General features: G+C 31.4%; 1 protein-coding gene across 4 annotated transcripts in view; it reads right to left on the bottom strand.

Moving 5' to 3' along the window:
- Window positions 1-16770, bottom strand: part of LOC147079868 (polypeptide N-acetylgalactosaminyltransferase 35A-like) — a 51315-nt gene that overhangs the window by 26813 nt on the left and 7732 nt on the right. For all 4 annotated transcript variants that reach the window (XM_085945225.1, XM_085945232.1, XM_085945239.1 and 1 more), the window contains one exon: window positions 1376-1485. In XM_085945225.1, coding sequence (XP_085801351.1) covers window positions 1376-1481 — 106 coding nt within the window. In that variant the 5' untranslated portion in view covers window positions 1482-1485. The remainder of the gene's footprint in view (window positions 1-1375; window positions 1486-16770) is intronic.

Raw genomic sequence — 16770 nt, 5'->3', positions numbered from 1 at the left:
AATTAGTTAATTGATAGTAATTAACGTAAGAATTGGTGTGATTATGGCGAATAAGTTTGCTTTCGGCAGTTAACAGATTAAGAATGTACCATTCTAATTATTGAACAATTAAGAGCGCTGATGAGCAGATATTATAAGGGCCAATAGTTAAAGTTTGTCATAATTAGTATGTCACCTAGTAGCATAGTGGACAATGCGCACAGGGCGTAAACCCAAGACATGCAGGTTTGATCCTGCCGGGTATCTTACTTTTTTCAAAAAGATTTTTTCTATTGGTTTTGTTATAATATATTTTCTCAGAAGTGTTTTTCAAAATTATATTGTTTAATAAATACTGTTTCAGAATAAAAAGATAGTTCAGGTAATCTGTCAATTTTGCCACAACGGCTAAACGACAAACGATATGATACAAACAGGCAAACGGATAAATTGATATGACTATTCACCCATACACATCTCCCAACAATTCATTCGATGACTTAAAACTTAAACAATATTTTTGATATACATTTAGCAATTATATGAGTAGTATTGGGAACATTTTTTAGGTTGCCAGTATGACACACCTTACTTTTGGTACTGCATTCAAATTAACACTGTATTGCGGAAATTTTAAATTTAGTAAATCCATATTTTGATTTATTCACTCTATTTAGCAAAAATATGTAAATAAATTAAATTACACGTATCCATACTATAGTTTACAGCAGTGGTGGAGGTAGGCTGTTAAGATCCGCCACAAATAGTGCAGATTAAACTTGTTAGTCATACGTATTTGTTTTTATTGAATTAAGGCTACAATTTACAGATGGTGCTGATTAGTTTTTAAAAATCAATTAAACCCTGCCCAACCAAACCATAATAGTTTTGGTATATTTGGGCGATATGACAAAATTGTGCACACTTTTTCATTCATACTTATTTGTATTCGTTGGATTAAGAATACATATTACACATATTGATGTTTCATTTTTTGAAATACATTAAGGCAACCCTATAATAGATTAGAAATATTATTAACATTGCATAATTTTAGACATTTTATAGATAGATGAGTATTTTTTGACTATTATCTATTATGGCTTAGTTTTTGGAGGGTTTAATTGAATTTCAAAAACTAACCAACATCATCTGTAAATAATTATTGTAGTCTTATTTCAATGAAAACAAATACATATGACTGACAAAGTTTAGTGTGCACTATTTATGGCAGATCTTAACAGCCTACCTCCACCTTTCACCACTGGTTTACGGTAACTATTCATTATCAATGAAAACGAAATGGATATAATTTTTATGTTAATGTAAAACGTGTTTGATTTGAGATTTTACAACACTAACGTAACTAGTAATAAAGAAGTGCATTATAACTTACGTTGCTCACTCGATGACGTCAGTACCCAGTAGAGGTAAATAGACACAGCCCATGTGGTAGATGCAAAGATTATACCCCTGATAAATGATTTACCGTACAAAACCATATTTCTGAAAAAATATAAAATCTTCAAAGATTAAAGCGAGTTGGAAAATGTAATTATAAGCAAAACCTTTGGGAGTTGTGTAAGGTGTGATGGAGAGAAGATATTGAGATAATGCCAGTCAATCGGGGGCCTACAAGTGGGTACCCCAACAGATGCGAACTGGAGGCAGACCCAAGATGTGGATGCATAAAAAGAAAATTCAAGCAAAATGTGAAAAGTTGGAAAATATAGGACATAAACTGCCTGAGAGAAAAAGAAAACACAGTAATTATATAATATGTTAAAACATAATTCAACATATCGTCAGTAATTTTCTACAAACACGTATCTCAAAAAACACAACTTTTCAGGAGAGGCAAATGACAACTTCATTCTCTCAGTTTTTATTTCAGAAATAAATTTTCTTCTATGAAATATCAATTTAGAATAGTTACACATATTTTCATGAAAAAAATGTTATGTTTCGTCAATCTATCGCACTATGCTTTCGACTGATCTGACTGTTTAGACGGATTATAATACCTCAATACAAACATATAATAAACTATCCTCGATAACCGCCGATAGCAGTCTTGTGTATAGAATAGATGCGCTGGATGAATAAATTCATTCAAAAAATTTAGATAGGTATGAAAAGATGAATAATTTCACCTTTTCACTACAACCACAAAATAACACAGTTTATTTTTTAAATAGAGTATAACTCCAATTTTAATAGAATGCAAAGAATACGGAACATATCTGTAGCAATTATGATTTGAAACAGAATAAACAAATCTCCAGCAGTAGGAGAGTAGGAAAATAGCTAAAAACTAGCGATATTCACACTGTGCATCACAAAAAATATCTACGGGCACCGCAAGCTATTTAAATAAATTAATAATTCCAGACATTCTTAAGGGGGTACATGCTCGTCGAAGGTCCAAATTGAGTTTTTATTGTATTTTCAAACCATGATCCTGGACACTCCTTAAACGTTATAGATAATCTATTTATATAATTTTGAAGCCTTATTATCCTTTATAGTTATTTTAAACATTTGATGACTGCATAAAGTATTTTTGTTACATAAAATAGTATTCTTTTAAACCTCTCGCTCTAATGTTTTAGAATATAGTCATATTTCGGTACATAACTGTGCAGTGGTATTAAGATTTTTTACATTTATTAATTTTTAAACGCATTTATAAAACCATTAGCATAATTTATTACGAGATAATTTTTGTAAAATATTCACGATAAAAAATTATATTGATAATCTCTGTGATCCCAAATTTGACAAGAATTAGGCATTTTATTATTCAAAAAATCGGCAAGATTAACACATTTGAAGATGATTCTAAAGATATTTATTATAAGCTATGTCTTTGACCATTCAAGTGTGATAAACATCTTATGAATAATGATTGCTTTATAATAATTATTGACCTAAGAATAAGGTAGTGTTTTTTTGAAATACGCCATTTCTTTTGTCATTCCCTAGTGGTTAAGCTACAACATACGGCCGTAGCCATAAATTGACAAACTATAATTAATATTATAACGTCTTATAACTATAAATAAATTAAAAAAAAATTATTATAACGTCAAGCTGGCCAGTCACTAGTTGGAGTATATTTTGACGTTTCGAGTGGTTATGCGCGACTCTATCTAGGCCCCTATGTGCACGGTTCAATATGAAACATCGGTGCAACGTTCCTTAAAGGTTTGATTTATGGCTGAGTTTAGATGTGAGAGCTGGATAATACTACATAAACTTGATAACAGCAGCTATCTCACATTAGCAACTGGTTTCAAAAATACTTTCAAGAAGATAATAATATGAAGAGGTTTATGTACATTCAAGATCTAAGAGAAGGAGGGTAGCATCAGTATTATCCCATGTGACTGAGGTCACGCGTTGCTTGGGGTCGGAAAATAAAGAAAGGAATGCTAATTTAAGACAACATTTGAAACTAGATTCCGTGGAGATAACAATTTTTTCACCTGCGGCACCAAGAAAATGTGAATGTCTATAAATCGGAATTTTAAAAAATCTTTGAGTGCATCATTCAAAATAGCGAAACAATGCAGTGGAATGACTTGAGATTTAAAAATATATTACGTTAAATAATATTTTCAGTCTACCTAAAGATCACACTAAGTATATGCATCACTTGGGTATCCGCGCTAGATCGATTTCAACATTTGAAAAACTATGCAGAGAGCAGCAGACTTTAGTGATTACACTAATAACTTTTGAGCGCCGTAAGACGAAAAAGTTTGAAGGCTTTTAAGTGCGGCTATTATAAATTTATTGTATTTTTCAGTCATAAGTAATGTTTACGAAAAAATATAATATGTTCTAATGTTTAAAAAGTCATTAAACACTGCCTGGACTCCTCTGATATAATAACTGATGCTTATATTTCCAAAAACCGATAAGTCCACATATGGTCTAACAAAAAATATGTATTCATCGGTAGATACAAACGAATGCCAATGGCAAGTTTAGTCTGCTTATGTTTATTGCAATTAAGGGTTGATCAGCTAATAAAAACAGACATTTAAAAATACAAAATAATGGAAAAAATTTAAATTTTATACATATTAAACATTAAAACCACGTTCACAAAATCATCGTTGTGGACAATAATATTTCGAAATAGACACCTCAATTACTTTTTCCATTCAATCTTATAACAGTGAACACAAAATATTATAATAATAATGTAATATCAAGTTGGCACTTAAGGCTTAGCCGAGATATCACAGTGATCTTTGATTTATGATATCAGTTTAGGTGTATGACCACATAATGGCTTGGGGACATTATTTCTACGCACATTATATATACAACAATAATAACGAATGCGCTAATATATAAGTTAATCATGTAATGCAAGAATCGCAGCAATGCAATAATTAATATTGAGCAAATTCCAATACAGGTTATTTGATAAAATATTTTCCTGTTTAATAATTATTTGCCAGTTCAGACATTTCTTACTGAAAGAGCCAGAAGCCATATTATTGTTTCCGAGCGTAGCCACCACCCTTATTAATATTGTCAGGGTTCAGGCTTTTTTCAATGACTGCATTTACATAAAGCACACCTTGTGGCCCAGTATCTTGATCTCAAAGTCACTACTCTGGGGCACATCAGCTAAACACAAAAAAAAACATTGAGAATGGCCTCTGAAGCGAGTCCATAACTTCGAGGAAAGAAAAGGGAAGAATACACGGTGACAGACCAAAAACCAAATACAATACTAAGCAATGTGGAAGTCTCAAGCATTATATAAAAGGTGATTTTTAAATTTATGAGACAGATATTCAAGTGATAATATTGTCAATTTTACACAATTGAGTCGCTTAGAATCATAACTCACATATTCCAAAAATCAAGTTTTGAGATAATCGCTAAAAACCAACAGAGCACTATTTTTTGTAATTAGAAGAACAGTATTGAACTCCCTAGAATATTAATGAGTGAGAGAGTCTAATAACTTTTAAATATATATACCTAATACTCCTAAAGTTGCAGACATACAGCATACTATGAGAAATAGAGCTCCCCGATTGGTTAGGAAGGCGTTGGTGACAAAACTCTATTCTTTGAAATATACGACATATTACACCAACAATGAACTTTGTCAACGATTTTCACATGGTTTAAATTGACTTTTAATACTCAACTATTTTTCGGTATATAGATTAATTCATTTAGAATCACTTGGCATATTTAACTAAAAAACGACAAAATTGCAATATGTGAGTTATGATTCTAAGCGACTCAATTATTACCATTCTTTTAATTTACATTAATATGTCAATATATATTTTTATCACTTTTTTAATGCAAGAAATAGATAAAAATGTCTACTTTGTTGCTATATCAGCTGTAGTAGAGGTTAAAAATAGGTGCATGACCTGTATGTGTTAAGAATTGCATAAAAATTGTTATCTTCAATATAATGAGCTATAAGAATGCAAAACAACTGTTATTAACAAGAGAGTATATAATTTATTTTACCACTATAAAAACAATGTGAGATTAATGCATAATGGGAAACCTGTACATTGATTGTGCTGTTATGCATATCTGAATATAAAGAGTAAGTATCCAACAGTGGTGTGTGGTCACTTCTGAGATGAGTGATACTCTTTAAATTATGTGATTTTATTTGTCAAAACGGTTATTAATATGAAAATTTATTATGAACGTACTATAATATCGTCGGTCTATCTTGTAAACCTCGTAAATCCCGTTTTGGTCAAAAATGAGATTTTGAGCGAATACGTTAAAATGGTTGAATATCTACGAATGTGTTAAACTCTTATATCCATATCTCGTTTAATAATTTCAAAAATCAATCCACAAAAACCTCGTAAATCGCGTCCATACAACAATAAAATTTGCAAACCTCGTAAATACCGTAATCCCGCCATTTCGTATGGAGAACTGACACAGTGTCTTGAGTATTACATTACCTTCGTCTTGTTTCGTTATACAACTATACTTTGGGTATCATATTACGAGAGGAATTAATTTATATTGATACAATATAGATTAAATATTAAGGTAAGCGTTTTATTTATAATGATTTCCCATAATATGCACACAATGTTACATTTACAATAGAACGTTTTTTTCAGGTTAGAATTTCATGACATGCATATTTAATGATGTTTGGTTATTTTCAATGGTTTTTAGTTTATTAGCACATACAATTAGAAAAGAAAACAAATCAAATTACATTCAAGTACTCACTTACTACGTGAATGCAAAATTTACAAAGTTTAATCTGTTTTCAGATGTCATGGGCTCAAAAAATTATGGGCATGCTACAAATAAAAAATAACACAATTGAAACAACTGCTGCTAAGGAAGGAAATAATATAGAAATAATCCCAATGGAATATTATGAGACCATACATATTATTCCATTATCATCGCCATATGAGGTCATTTCTAGCGATGACAATGTTTTAATGAATGATTCACAACACGAAGCTTCTTACAATATAAGTGTGAGACCAGTACAGAAATCAGTACGGACACTTAAAGGAAAAGGAGGAAAAAAAATGAATGCAAGGCAGATAAGTCCGAGTGGAAAAGTGAAAAAAAGAAGGCTAATATAGAAAGAGGTGAGCAATATTTCGGAAGGAAAAAAACAGAACATGCATGGGAGCATGTTCTGTTAAGCATCAAAAAAGTTTTTGCCATCTCTATCGGAAACAGACAGAAGAGAACTAATCCTATATAGCGATGGTTGTACATATCAAAATTGAAAATCGACGATGGAAAATAATTCACTATTGAATACAGGAGGACCTCGACTTTCGCACATAATTGGTTCCTGAAAAGGTGTGCGAATGTTGAATGTTCGAAAGTAGAGGGAAGTAAAAAAAATTAAATTGTAGGTATTTTGAAATATTTATTTATCAAGTAAATATAAGATGTTTAAGAGACATGTTTAAGTGGGGTTTGCGGGTGTTTCCCTTAAAAAGTTATCAAGAGTTAACTCTTTGCCACTCTTCTTTTTCTTATTTTAAATAAAATATTTTAAATGGTAAATCATTAACTTTACAATATTGCTTAACTGCTGGCACGAAATGTAAAAGGAACCAATCTTTTAATATTAACGCAGTAAACCCAGGCTTTTTTATTTGATTACTGGAAGCAATTCTTTATCCTTCCCTTTCAATGCTCGGGGATTTTCTGGTTGATAAATTAACATTGGCATCAATTTTAAATCACCAGCCAAGTTTCCACCAAGAAGCAATGTCAATCGGTTTTTAGAAGGTTTATGCTCAGGGGCAACTGATTCTTTTTTAGATAAGAATGTACGACTAGGCATTTTTTCCAAAATAAACATGTGACATCCACATTAAATATTTGGCTAGAGGAATATTCTCCATCTTCAATAATTTTGGATAATGAGGAAATAAATTCTTTTGCAGCATCTTTATCCGCATCAGCCGATTTTCCAGTGAATTTAATATAAACCAACCGTTACTTGCTTGAAAAATCGTGTTAGAATCTTCTTTTTCTAGCCTTCCAATCTTTGTAGAAACTAAGAGCCTTCGCTTGAATAATTTAATTATTCAGAGGGACATCTTTTTGATGTTGGTCGTCGATCCATGATGACAAATATTTTTCCATTTCATCCATAACTATGCCGTGTCCTTTGGAAACAACCTTTAAAGATAATACCACAATTTTGAACGCATTCCTTAATTTTATTTTTATTTTTCAAAATCGAACATATCGTAGTAGACCTGTTTGTATCATACGAACGTCCGATTGAAGCAAAAGATTCACCGCAATCAGAACGTCATGTGAATTTTATAAGTCCTTGATTTCTTTTTGTTCGTATCAACACTGCAGTTTTTCTGTTTCTCACTCATGTTCATAAATTTTTAGGGTGAAATATTTCAAATGAAGAAAATTAGCAAAACGCACTACATCACACGCCCGCACGCGCTCCTGCGCAAGACTAAACCTATCCTTGCTAGCTCACAAGCAAAGTGACGGGTGCGAGCAAGATGCAAGTGACGCAAGAAATTCACTTGCCTGTGAGCGAGCGAGAAGGGGATATCTTAACCCCACGGCCAGCGCGACGTTTTAAAAAAACGATTTTTTTGAAATGTGCGAAATAGCGAATTGTGCGAAAGTCGAACGTTCGTAAGTCGAGGTTCGCCTGTATTGCAATGATGAATGATATTAGGATATTAGAAAAAGGACACACCCAAATGCCAGTTGATTCGATGCATTCTACCATTGAAAGGTACCTGAAAAAAAACAGGATATAAATGTTCCTGCGGAATAAATGCCGTAATGCTCGAAAGAAACCAGAGCCATATTATAGTGAATATCTGTATCACAACGATTTCAACAAATTTGACTTTAAATTTATCAAAAGTGTTCGTCCTGGAAAAAAAGTTGGTAATCCGGTTGTCACTGATATAAGGGCATCATTATATGAACCAAATGGCACTATACAGTATAAATTAAGATTTTCAGATGTTTGGAGTGTATTGCCTCCAATGACATTAATATGGACGAAGCATCTGGGAATAAAAATGACACTCACTTTTTTGTCGGGTCTGCCGAACGGTTTGGTTCAAACGGGTTAGCTCAAATGAACATTGACACTAGAAACACTGTTCTAACGCCATTACAATAAAGGTGATATTGCTATCAATTCCCGATGCGTGATATCGCATAATGGAAATTGCGTGACGTCTACCTATACATGTGCGAATGTCGCTGTGCGTGAATTTACTTGCTAGCTACTGTATTGAGTGCGTTGTCCATTAATAATGTCATTGATTGCCTCACAAAAAGGACAAGGACGTCACACCTAAAAAGTTTGCTGACCTTTCACCTCTACATGCCAGTCGTCTTAAAATCAAACCAAGGAAACATCATGATCTGCAAGACCTGAAGACTGTTTTGTCGAAAAATTTTCAGGATTACTACGATAATCTACCACATTAAAAAAAAATAACATGTTCATTTATTATTTTTTTTAAATATACCTATATAAGTAAAATTGTTAATAAGTTTAAACATTACATTTGATATTTTTGTAAACTATACAATGTGTCTTAATTTGCAATTGTCTTAAACAGTACTCGTTTTTATGACTGAAAACCTTCTAAATCCATCAAAAGGCAAAATACACTAAGTATGAAAACCTCATAAATCCAAAAAAGGCTATTTTTAATAAGTATAATGAAAATTTATTAAAAATAATTACTGAATACAGTTGCTGATTTAAAAAGTAACCAAATGGATTTTTGAAATTTCGAAACTCCATTTAAAACCAAAATTAGACAGTTTTTATTGTCTCCTGAACAATTAGTTGATTTGGATTTACGAGGTTTACAAGATAGACCGACGATATATTATATACTAACTTATGTGGGATTTATGTGAAATGTAGATACAGTAGAATCTCACTAATCCGGCACTAGAAAAGCGTGTCATCGTGTCATTTTTAGTAATATTATACGAAACTTTATTGATTTGAAGTTTTCCATACATACCAAAATTCCAACACCATCCGATTTTATATAGTGCCATTTTAGTGAAATTCTACTGGATTTTTTAATTTAATATTAAGTAGGAAGGTATAACTAATGAAGGTACTTATTATAATTATTAATTTGTTACAAAAACGATTTAGATTTTTCAATAATTATATCATCATAAATCTAGAACTAATACATAAAATTTAGAACTAAGCTTATCACAGTATAAAAAGTATTGAATGCATGACAGGGCTCTAGCCTTGGGGCTAAAAATGACTATTTATCCAATATGGTGAATGGTCACAAGCTACTTGACTATCACAAAAGGGGGCCGCGATCAGTCGATTTATAATATGATTCTGAGTGCCAACAAATCAAGCGAATTTAATTAAAAATACCAAAAATCGCTAAAAATACACGTAAAACCCTTTATTTTACATGGAATCATGGAGTTCTGCGGAATATCATTTGGGAAACACTACACATTACATTACCCTTAACCTTAGCGATAAGTTGGGGGGGGGCGTTAAACATTGCGGCCTGGGGGGCCGATTCAAGATGTGGGGGCCATGATTGAATGATATGTAAAATGTTAGCATGTGGAGCCCTCACTCACCGGACAACTTATACTGGTGGACCTATACCAAACTATTTTGAGTAAGTATAAAATAAAGCAAAAATATTAGATATAATACACTTAATAAAATAATCACGGGCACAAATAATACAAGGCAATTGTACATCGCGCATAAATTCTTTCTCTCATGCGTCATTCAATAGATCAACTTTTGTTATAGATGTGTACAAGTTATTGCTTTGAGGTGCATAATAATGCAATATAGTGTAGTGGATGCATAGAATGTAATGAGATATTGCATGTGTCAGCTGACCAGACTGATGGATTTTATGCATATTACACATACTTGAAACGCAGCAATCACCATAAAATATAACCAAGTATAGTCCATATTTTTCCCACAATTAGTATATCGTCACTGTTCTGGCAGAAAACACTAATTCGAAAAAATTACATATTGAGATAGTTATACCAAAATGTTCCTTATTTCAATCTTTACCGTCTGGAAACCTTCTTAATAAATAAACAGTCTTTATTTTAAAGTCATCCTTTTTGCGATTACTTAATAAACTCACATGATAGACCATTTCAAACATTTTAACAACCTCAAAGTCAAATTACTCAAAACTAGTATTCTCCAGTTAATGTGTTCTGCCAGAACAGAGACGATATTATAATAATATTAGACATCTATTTTTAAAAACCGATAAGTTCACAATTCACAAGTGATTGGTTTTAACATTATTTTCTGTTTTCCATTGTATTGTATTTTCAAATTAGAACTTAAATCATTTTAATTAGGTAATTGATTGCTGTAAAGTGTAAATCATTAAATTTTCAAACATTATTTACTTATGCCTTTGTCAGGTTTTGGAAGTTGTAGATTATTACATATTGTGTAAAATTACACGTATAATGTGTTATTTTATTTAGTAGATTTTAACCATAATGTTGACTTTTTGTGGATTGTGGAGTTTTCAAAAATATAGCTCATTTTCAAGGCCCCAAATCGAAATTTTGTTAAATATATTTATTCAATTTATATGTTAGTGTTATATATATAATTCTGTACCTGAGAGTCAAACTACTTCTCCAAAATGAACACTTTCGAGATAACGCAATTTAAGATTTTTCATGCTGTTAATATATTAGACTGTCCAATAAAAATGCAGTATTTTCGAGGTCAACGATAATATATTACAAACGATAGTAAATCAAAATCCTAATCATCGAAGTTAAAGACAGTGGGTCAACAGTAAAGAGACACTATCTCCACAACCAAAAGGAGGAATATACACAAGAAAGATTATGCTCTACGCTTTGGTGGGATATTTGAAAAAAGTTATTCATTATAAGCTTCTACCAATAAACTAACATATTATTATTATAAAAAAAATATATTACCAAGTTGGACTGGCTAAAGCAATTAATTTAAGAAAAGGGCTAATCCTGGTCAACATTGAAGAGATGTCATTTTCATTCACCAGGTATCATATGGAACAGAAAATTTAAAAGATGAAAAAAAATGAAAAATATATCTTGGATTAAACTTTTAAAAAGGGGGTTAACATTATATATCAGCACAATTTAAAAGACTGTTTTCACCAAGCGCTGACAACATTAAAAAGACAATTTAACTTACACATTGGAAATGGATCTTTTCAAAAATCAACGAAAACTATCAGAAATGATCAATTTTCAAATATACGGAAAGAAATAGTTTTCACTTGTCAACAAGTTATTGTAACTAATTACACATAACAACTTTACAAACAGTGTAATTAATTCAAAGAATATTTTGACACACTGATACTATTATTTAGAATTTAGAGGATGCCTGATTATTTTCCTCTATTATTAAATATAATATAATAAGAATAGTTACGTATTTATTATATCTATAAAGTTTGGACTGGTTAATTGGGTTTTCTACAACATAATATGATTATTCAAACTTTATATCGAAGCAGGTGATCCTTTATCAAATGTGGAACACTTTTTGCTAATGAACAACGACTATTAACGTACAAATTTTGGACTGTTCTGATAGTAAAACAATCCGTAATGTCGTCTGATGATCTTGAAATAATGTGTTCTTTATTTAGTTGTAAACAAAAGTAAGTAAAAACTATTCTTTCCATAGTTCAAACTGACCATATTACAGTTATCGTTGACTTGTGAAAACCATTCAATTCCAATGTGATAACTCTAAGAGGTTAAGGGGGGGCTGAAGAGCCTGACATTCAAATATAATTTAGTATAAAAAGGACCTCGGCGTACGTTAATTTAAATCGATCTTTTCGCAAAAATCACTAATCATCGGAGATTTTATTTCAAGAAACATTATTATTATTATTGATATTGTCTGCCGCTGAACATCATTATTATTTTATAAACACCTGCAAGATGTACGCCGATCAGAAAACAGGGCTGTCAAAATAATATTATGAATTAATACTTTTAAAATGTTAATTTCATCATAGTTTTTAATCAAACCTGTGCAAGTACGTACTGATAACTTGGGTGGATTTTGTAGCAAACATACTATTGATATATATACGGGTATATTATTATTATAACCCAATTCAAATTGAACATAGGTTGATACTCAAATACTATTATAGTATGTTTATGATTTCGAGAAAATAATACGAAGGTATAATTAATCCATATCAATTATTTGAAAACATTACATTCGCACTTTGCAAGATAACATCAAAATGTATATCGACACCTCCTACGTATACTATTGTAACTAACAAAATGACGTTTTTCACTTTTTTTCATTTTTCGTATCCATAGTATGTATTACATATGATGCCATTTACAGAATTTCAAAATTTGTATTATAAGTGCGATTTTCAAGCATTGCACATTATTGTATCTCAAATATCTTGAATTTTTTCCGACGTGAAGTATGGTAAAGTATTTAGCAATACTATACGCGGGAAACACACGGAGATCTTGCCGCGCGGGTGTATTGTTACTGCTAATTACGATACTTCACTTCGGACGGGAGGTGACACACCGCTACCAGTGTGAACTTTTGGTTATATTGTATTTTTTGTATGATTTGGTAAATATTAAATACCATAATGAAGAGATCTAGACAATGCCAATGAAAATTGCGCAATATGCCCGCCTCTACAGCACTTAGTGTCAAGAATACAAAAATTGATAGAAAATCTATGCGTTCACAAAAATGTGTGATTAGGCCAGATGGGACAATTAATAGTACAGCGTATAATATTATAGAAATAATAATAGTAAAACAACAATGGACGAAATAAATTCTACCCAGGGAAACTGTGACTTTAGAATTCAAGGTAAGTTAATATTTTTAATTTTTTTCTCGTACGACAACAAAAAGTATCGTAAGTAATACTTACCATTGTCTTCGTCGTTTCTTTGCTTGTAACTATTATTGTATGTAATATTTACCATATTTTACGTCGGAAAAAACTGAAAAAAAATATTGTATCTATCACTTATGGTAATTTACGTCGTGCTTATTTTAGTAAAATAAATTGTATGTAGTACTTATCATATTATACGGCGACATACAATGTTAGTTGCAATAGTATACGTGTGATAACTTTTATAAATTCATGTTTATTTAGTTGTTTTGCTTTTTACAGAGTCACCACTGCCTCCAGGTGCTAATTAAAATATGATAATGGAACTTTTAGACATTATTTGTGCCGATGATGAGACTAGTGCCAGCGTTGCTGATACAAACAGACTACATTCTCTCGAAAAGATTAATAGTAAAAGTAATTGGATAAATTATATAAAGCTATTATTGTGAAAAATCACCTGAAAAGGTACTGTTACCATAAGGCATGATATTTATAATCCTTAAAAAAAACCCCCATTTTTAATGGTTAAGGTTTTGGGTGATCGAAATAAAGTGGAAATATGTAGCTAAATTAGCGATAAATGAAAAGCAATGCAGAGTTTTTACTGAAACTCAGTCGTGGCGAAGTTTTACCATTAAATGTCATCTGACGAAATGAAAATAACATAGAATTGGTAAAAGTCTGCAAAAAAAGTTTCTAGCTACATTCTCTATTTGTAACCAATTCGTATGCACAGCTTTGGACAAGGTGGATAATGAAACTTGCGTTTTAATACCTGATCAACGAAGTCGACACAAACATTATAATGTTGTATTAACTTATGATATGAAAATCAGTGTTTCCGACCATGTTAAGTCCATCCAACCGGACGAATCATATTATGTTCGACAGCGATCAAGCAAATTTTACTTGGATGGCGACCTGGATTTTATCCCTCTGTTTAAACTATATAATGAATGGTATGAACCCACAATATACACACATAAAGCTCAAACAGAAAGGCAGTATCAATTATTCATAATCAATGAAAATTTTAAATTGTGTTGTGTAACTATGTCCTTAAAAAGGACCAGTGTGACCAATGTCACATTTTCAAAAACTTACAAGTAAGAGTAGCATCCACTGAGCAACTCCCAGTTTATGGCAAGAACCTTGATCGTCAGTTCAAATTATTTGATAAACATGATGTTCAATCATCAAATGGCAGAATGCCCTTCACGGGAATTTGAGTATATTTTATTATAAACGTAAATTATCGGTTTTCAATTTCACTGTTTTTCAATTCACACGAATGGTTGCTACATTATACATGTAGCAGAAGGCTGAAGGCAAACGAGGTGCAAATGAGGACTCAAGTTGCTTACTTAATTTTGTAACCAAATATTGTGCCCAATGAGCAAAAGACTTCAGGTTTTGGTCTAACAAACAGAAATCACATTAATTATGACTTTAACATGACTGTATGCGGTCCATAAATATAATGTTAATGTAAAGTACACATTTTTGGAATGGGGACATACGCAAAATGAAGAGGACTGCGCTCAAGCCCTGATTGAAAGATGTTCAAAAAACAAACAAATTTTTGCACCTCCAGAACGGTACTGTCTAGTTAGATGGGCAAAACAAGAGAGAAAACTCGAGGATGTGGTAGGAATCAATCACGTAGACATGTTTGATTTCAGAGCTCTATTAAAATATCATATATTATGGACTAATGCAAATTACTATAAAATCACAATGATCCGTTTAAGATTAATTACAAGTGCGACTTGTCTAGCACTGTCTACTCGACCATGGTCGTGAAAAGTAACACCTAGCCCACGCAACGAGAAACTTCATTTTCTTTAATCACAAATATTGCCAATTCCAAAAGCTAAGACAGATGATTTACTGAATATGTGCAACAGTGGAATCATTCCTGGAGTTATCTCGAGTTTTTCAGTAATTTCATACATGTCAATACCTACCACTGAAATTTCACCAGCAGATTCTGAGGAAGATTGATTTTATTATTTGTGAATACGAAAACCTATACCAAATTGTGTTCTAGTAGGATGAAAATAAAATCAGCTTAATAATTAATATTATGCCAGTGTAAACAATTTCTTTTTGGTTGTATGTTTAAAATTTTGCATGGTTCTTTTGTCAGATCATATAATTGAAAATTAATTCCAAACTAAAAATATAGTTGCATAATGATTTTTTTTTCAGTTTCACGTATATTTTAACCTGAAGTGCACCCTTCCATCTAATCACCCATTGTTATTCCCTTGTCTGATTTTACTTTGATATTATTGATATATTAATTTACCAAGAATTCGTAAGAACGTTGGTTTGAAGTGATTGTAATTTTTATTTTTTGCTTTTAATTTTATTTCAATATTTACATACATCCTTGAATTGGATTTTTGATTGAAATTGTTTCTTCTCTATTTTTGTCTGAATGTTTAATTTTTATCACGTCATGAAAGACTTAGATTTATTTTATGTTTTATTAAGTAATTTTATTTAGAGAGTATTTTTTCCAACCTACCTGTCTGACGACCCATACCATAATTTTTAATTATTATTATTACCGAATTATGATTTAAAATACGCAAAAAATCCTAGGTAACGAAATGTTTTTAGTATATACAATATATTTCAACAAAACTAGGACGACGTAAATTATGATAAGTATCACATACAACTAAATGCATGTAAGAGGTTCCGCCGTAAACTATTGTATGTGCTTGATACAATATTTCGAACAAATTCTTTTCCGCAGTATAATGTTGTAACAGCATTTTCTGATAAACCACAAAAAATATTAGATATCCTTAAATGCAAAACAAATCTATTTATAATTGACAATAGACATTCCAAATTTGGTGAAAAACATTCAAAAGGTCGACTTACACCAAGCTTTTGTATCTTTAAACCGCTCTCCTGTAAAGTTGCGATTATGAAGTTACAATACTATACGTAGGAGGTGTCGATATATGAGGTGTCTAATTACAAAAAGCGACAAGTCCACAATTCAATATTATCGGGAAACAACGTTTTTATGTTTCTAGCTTCAATTATTTATTTTAACGTGAGAATTTTTTTCCCGTTGTATTCTATGTCAAAATTAGAAACAAATGACAATTTGTTTCAGCCGATAAACTCTTAAATGTAATAAATATAGGCAAAATAAAATTGGACTTAGCGCTACTTGTACTTCACTTTTTAATTTATCCCGCATAAGGCACATATTTCCGTGGCACTGTCATAAGTTTACCAGATGCTACAGCATGGGAGACGCCCTTTTCAATATTGAACGTTCCCTTATTGGTTGACTTAAATACGC

The sequence above is a fragment of the Rhyacophila brunnea genome, unplaced genomic scaffold (genome assembly GCF_057557595.1).
Source record: "Rhyacophila brunnea isolate RB1 unplaced genomic scaffold, BYU_Rbru_1.0 scaffold_1, whole genome shotgun sequence".
Classification (NCBI taxonomy): Eukaryota; Metazoa; Arthropoda; class Insecta; order Trichoptera; family Rhyacophilidae; genus Rhyacophila; species Rhyacophila brunnea.
The sequence above is the reverse complement of the archived record's forward strand: the minus strand, read 5'-3'. Positions and strand labels throughout refer to the sequence as shown.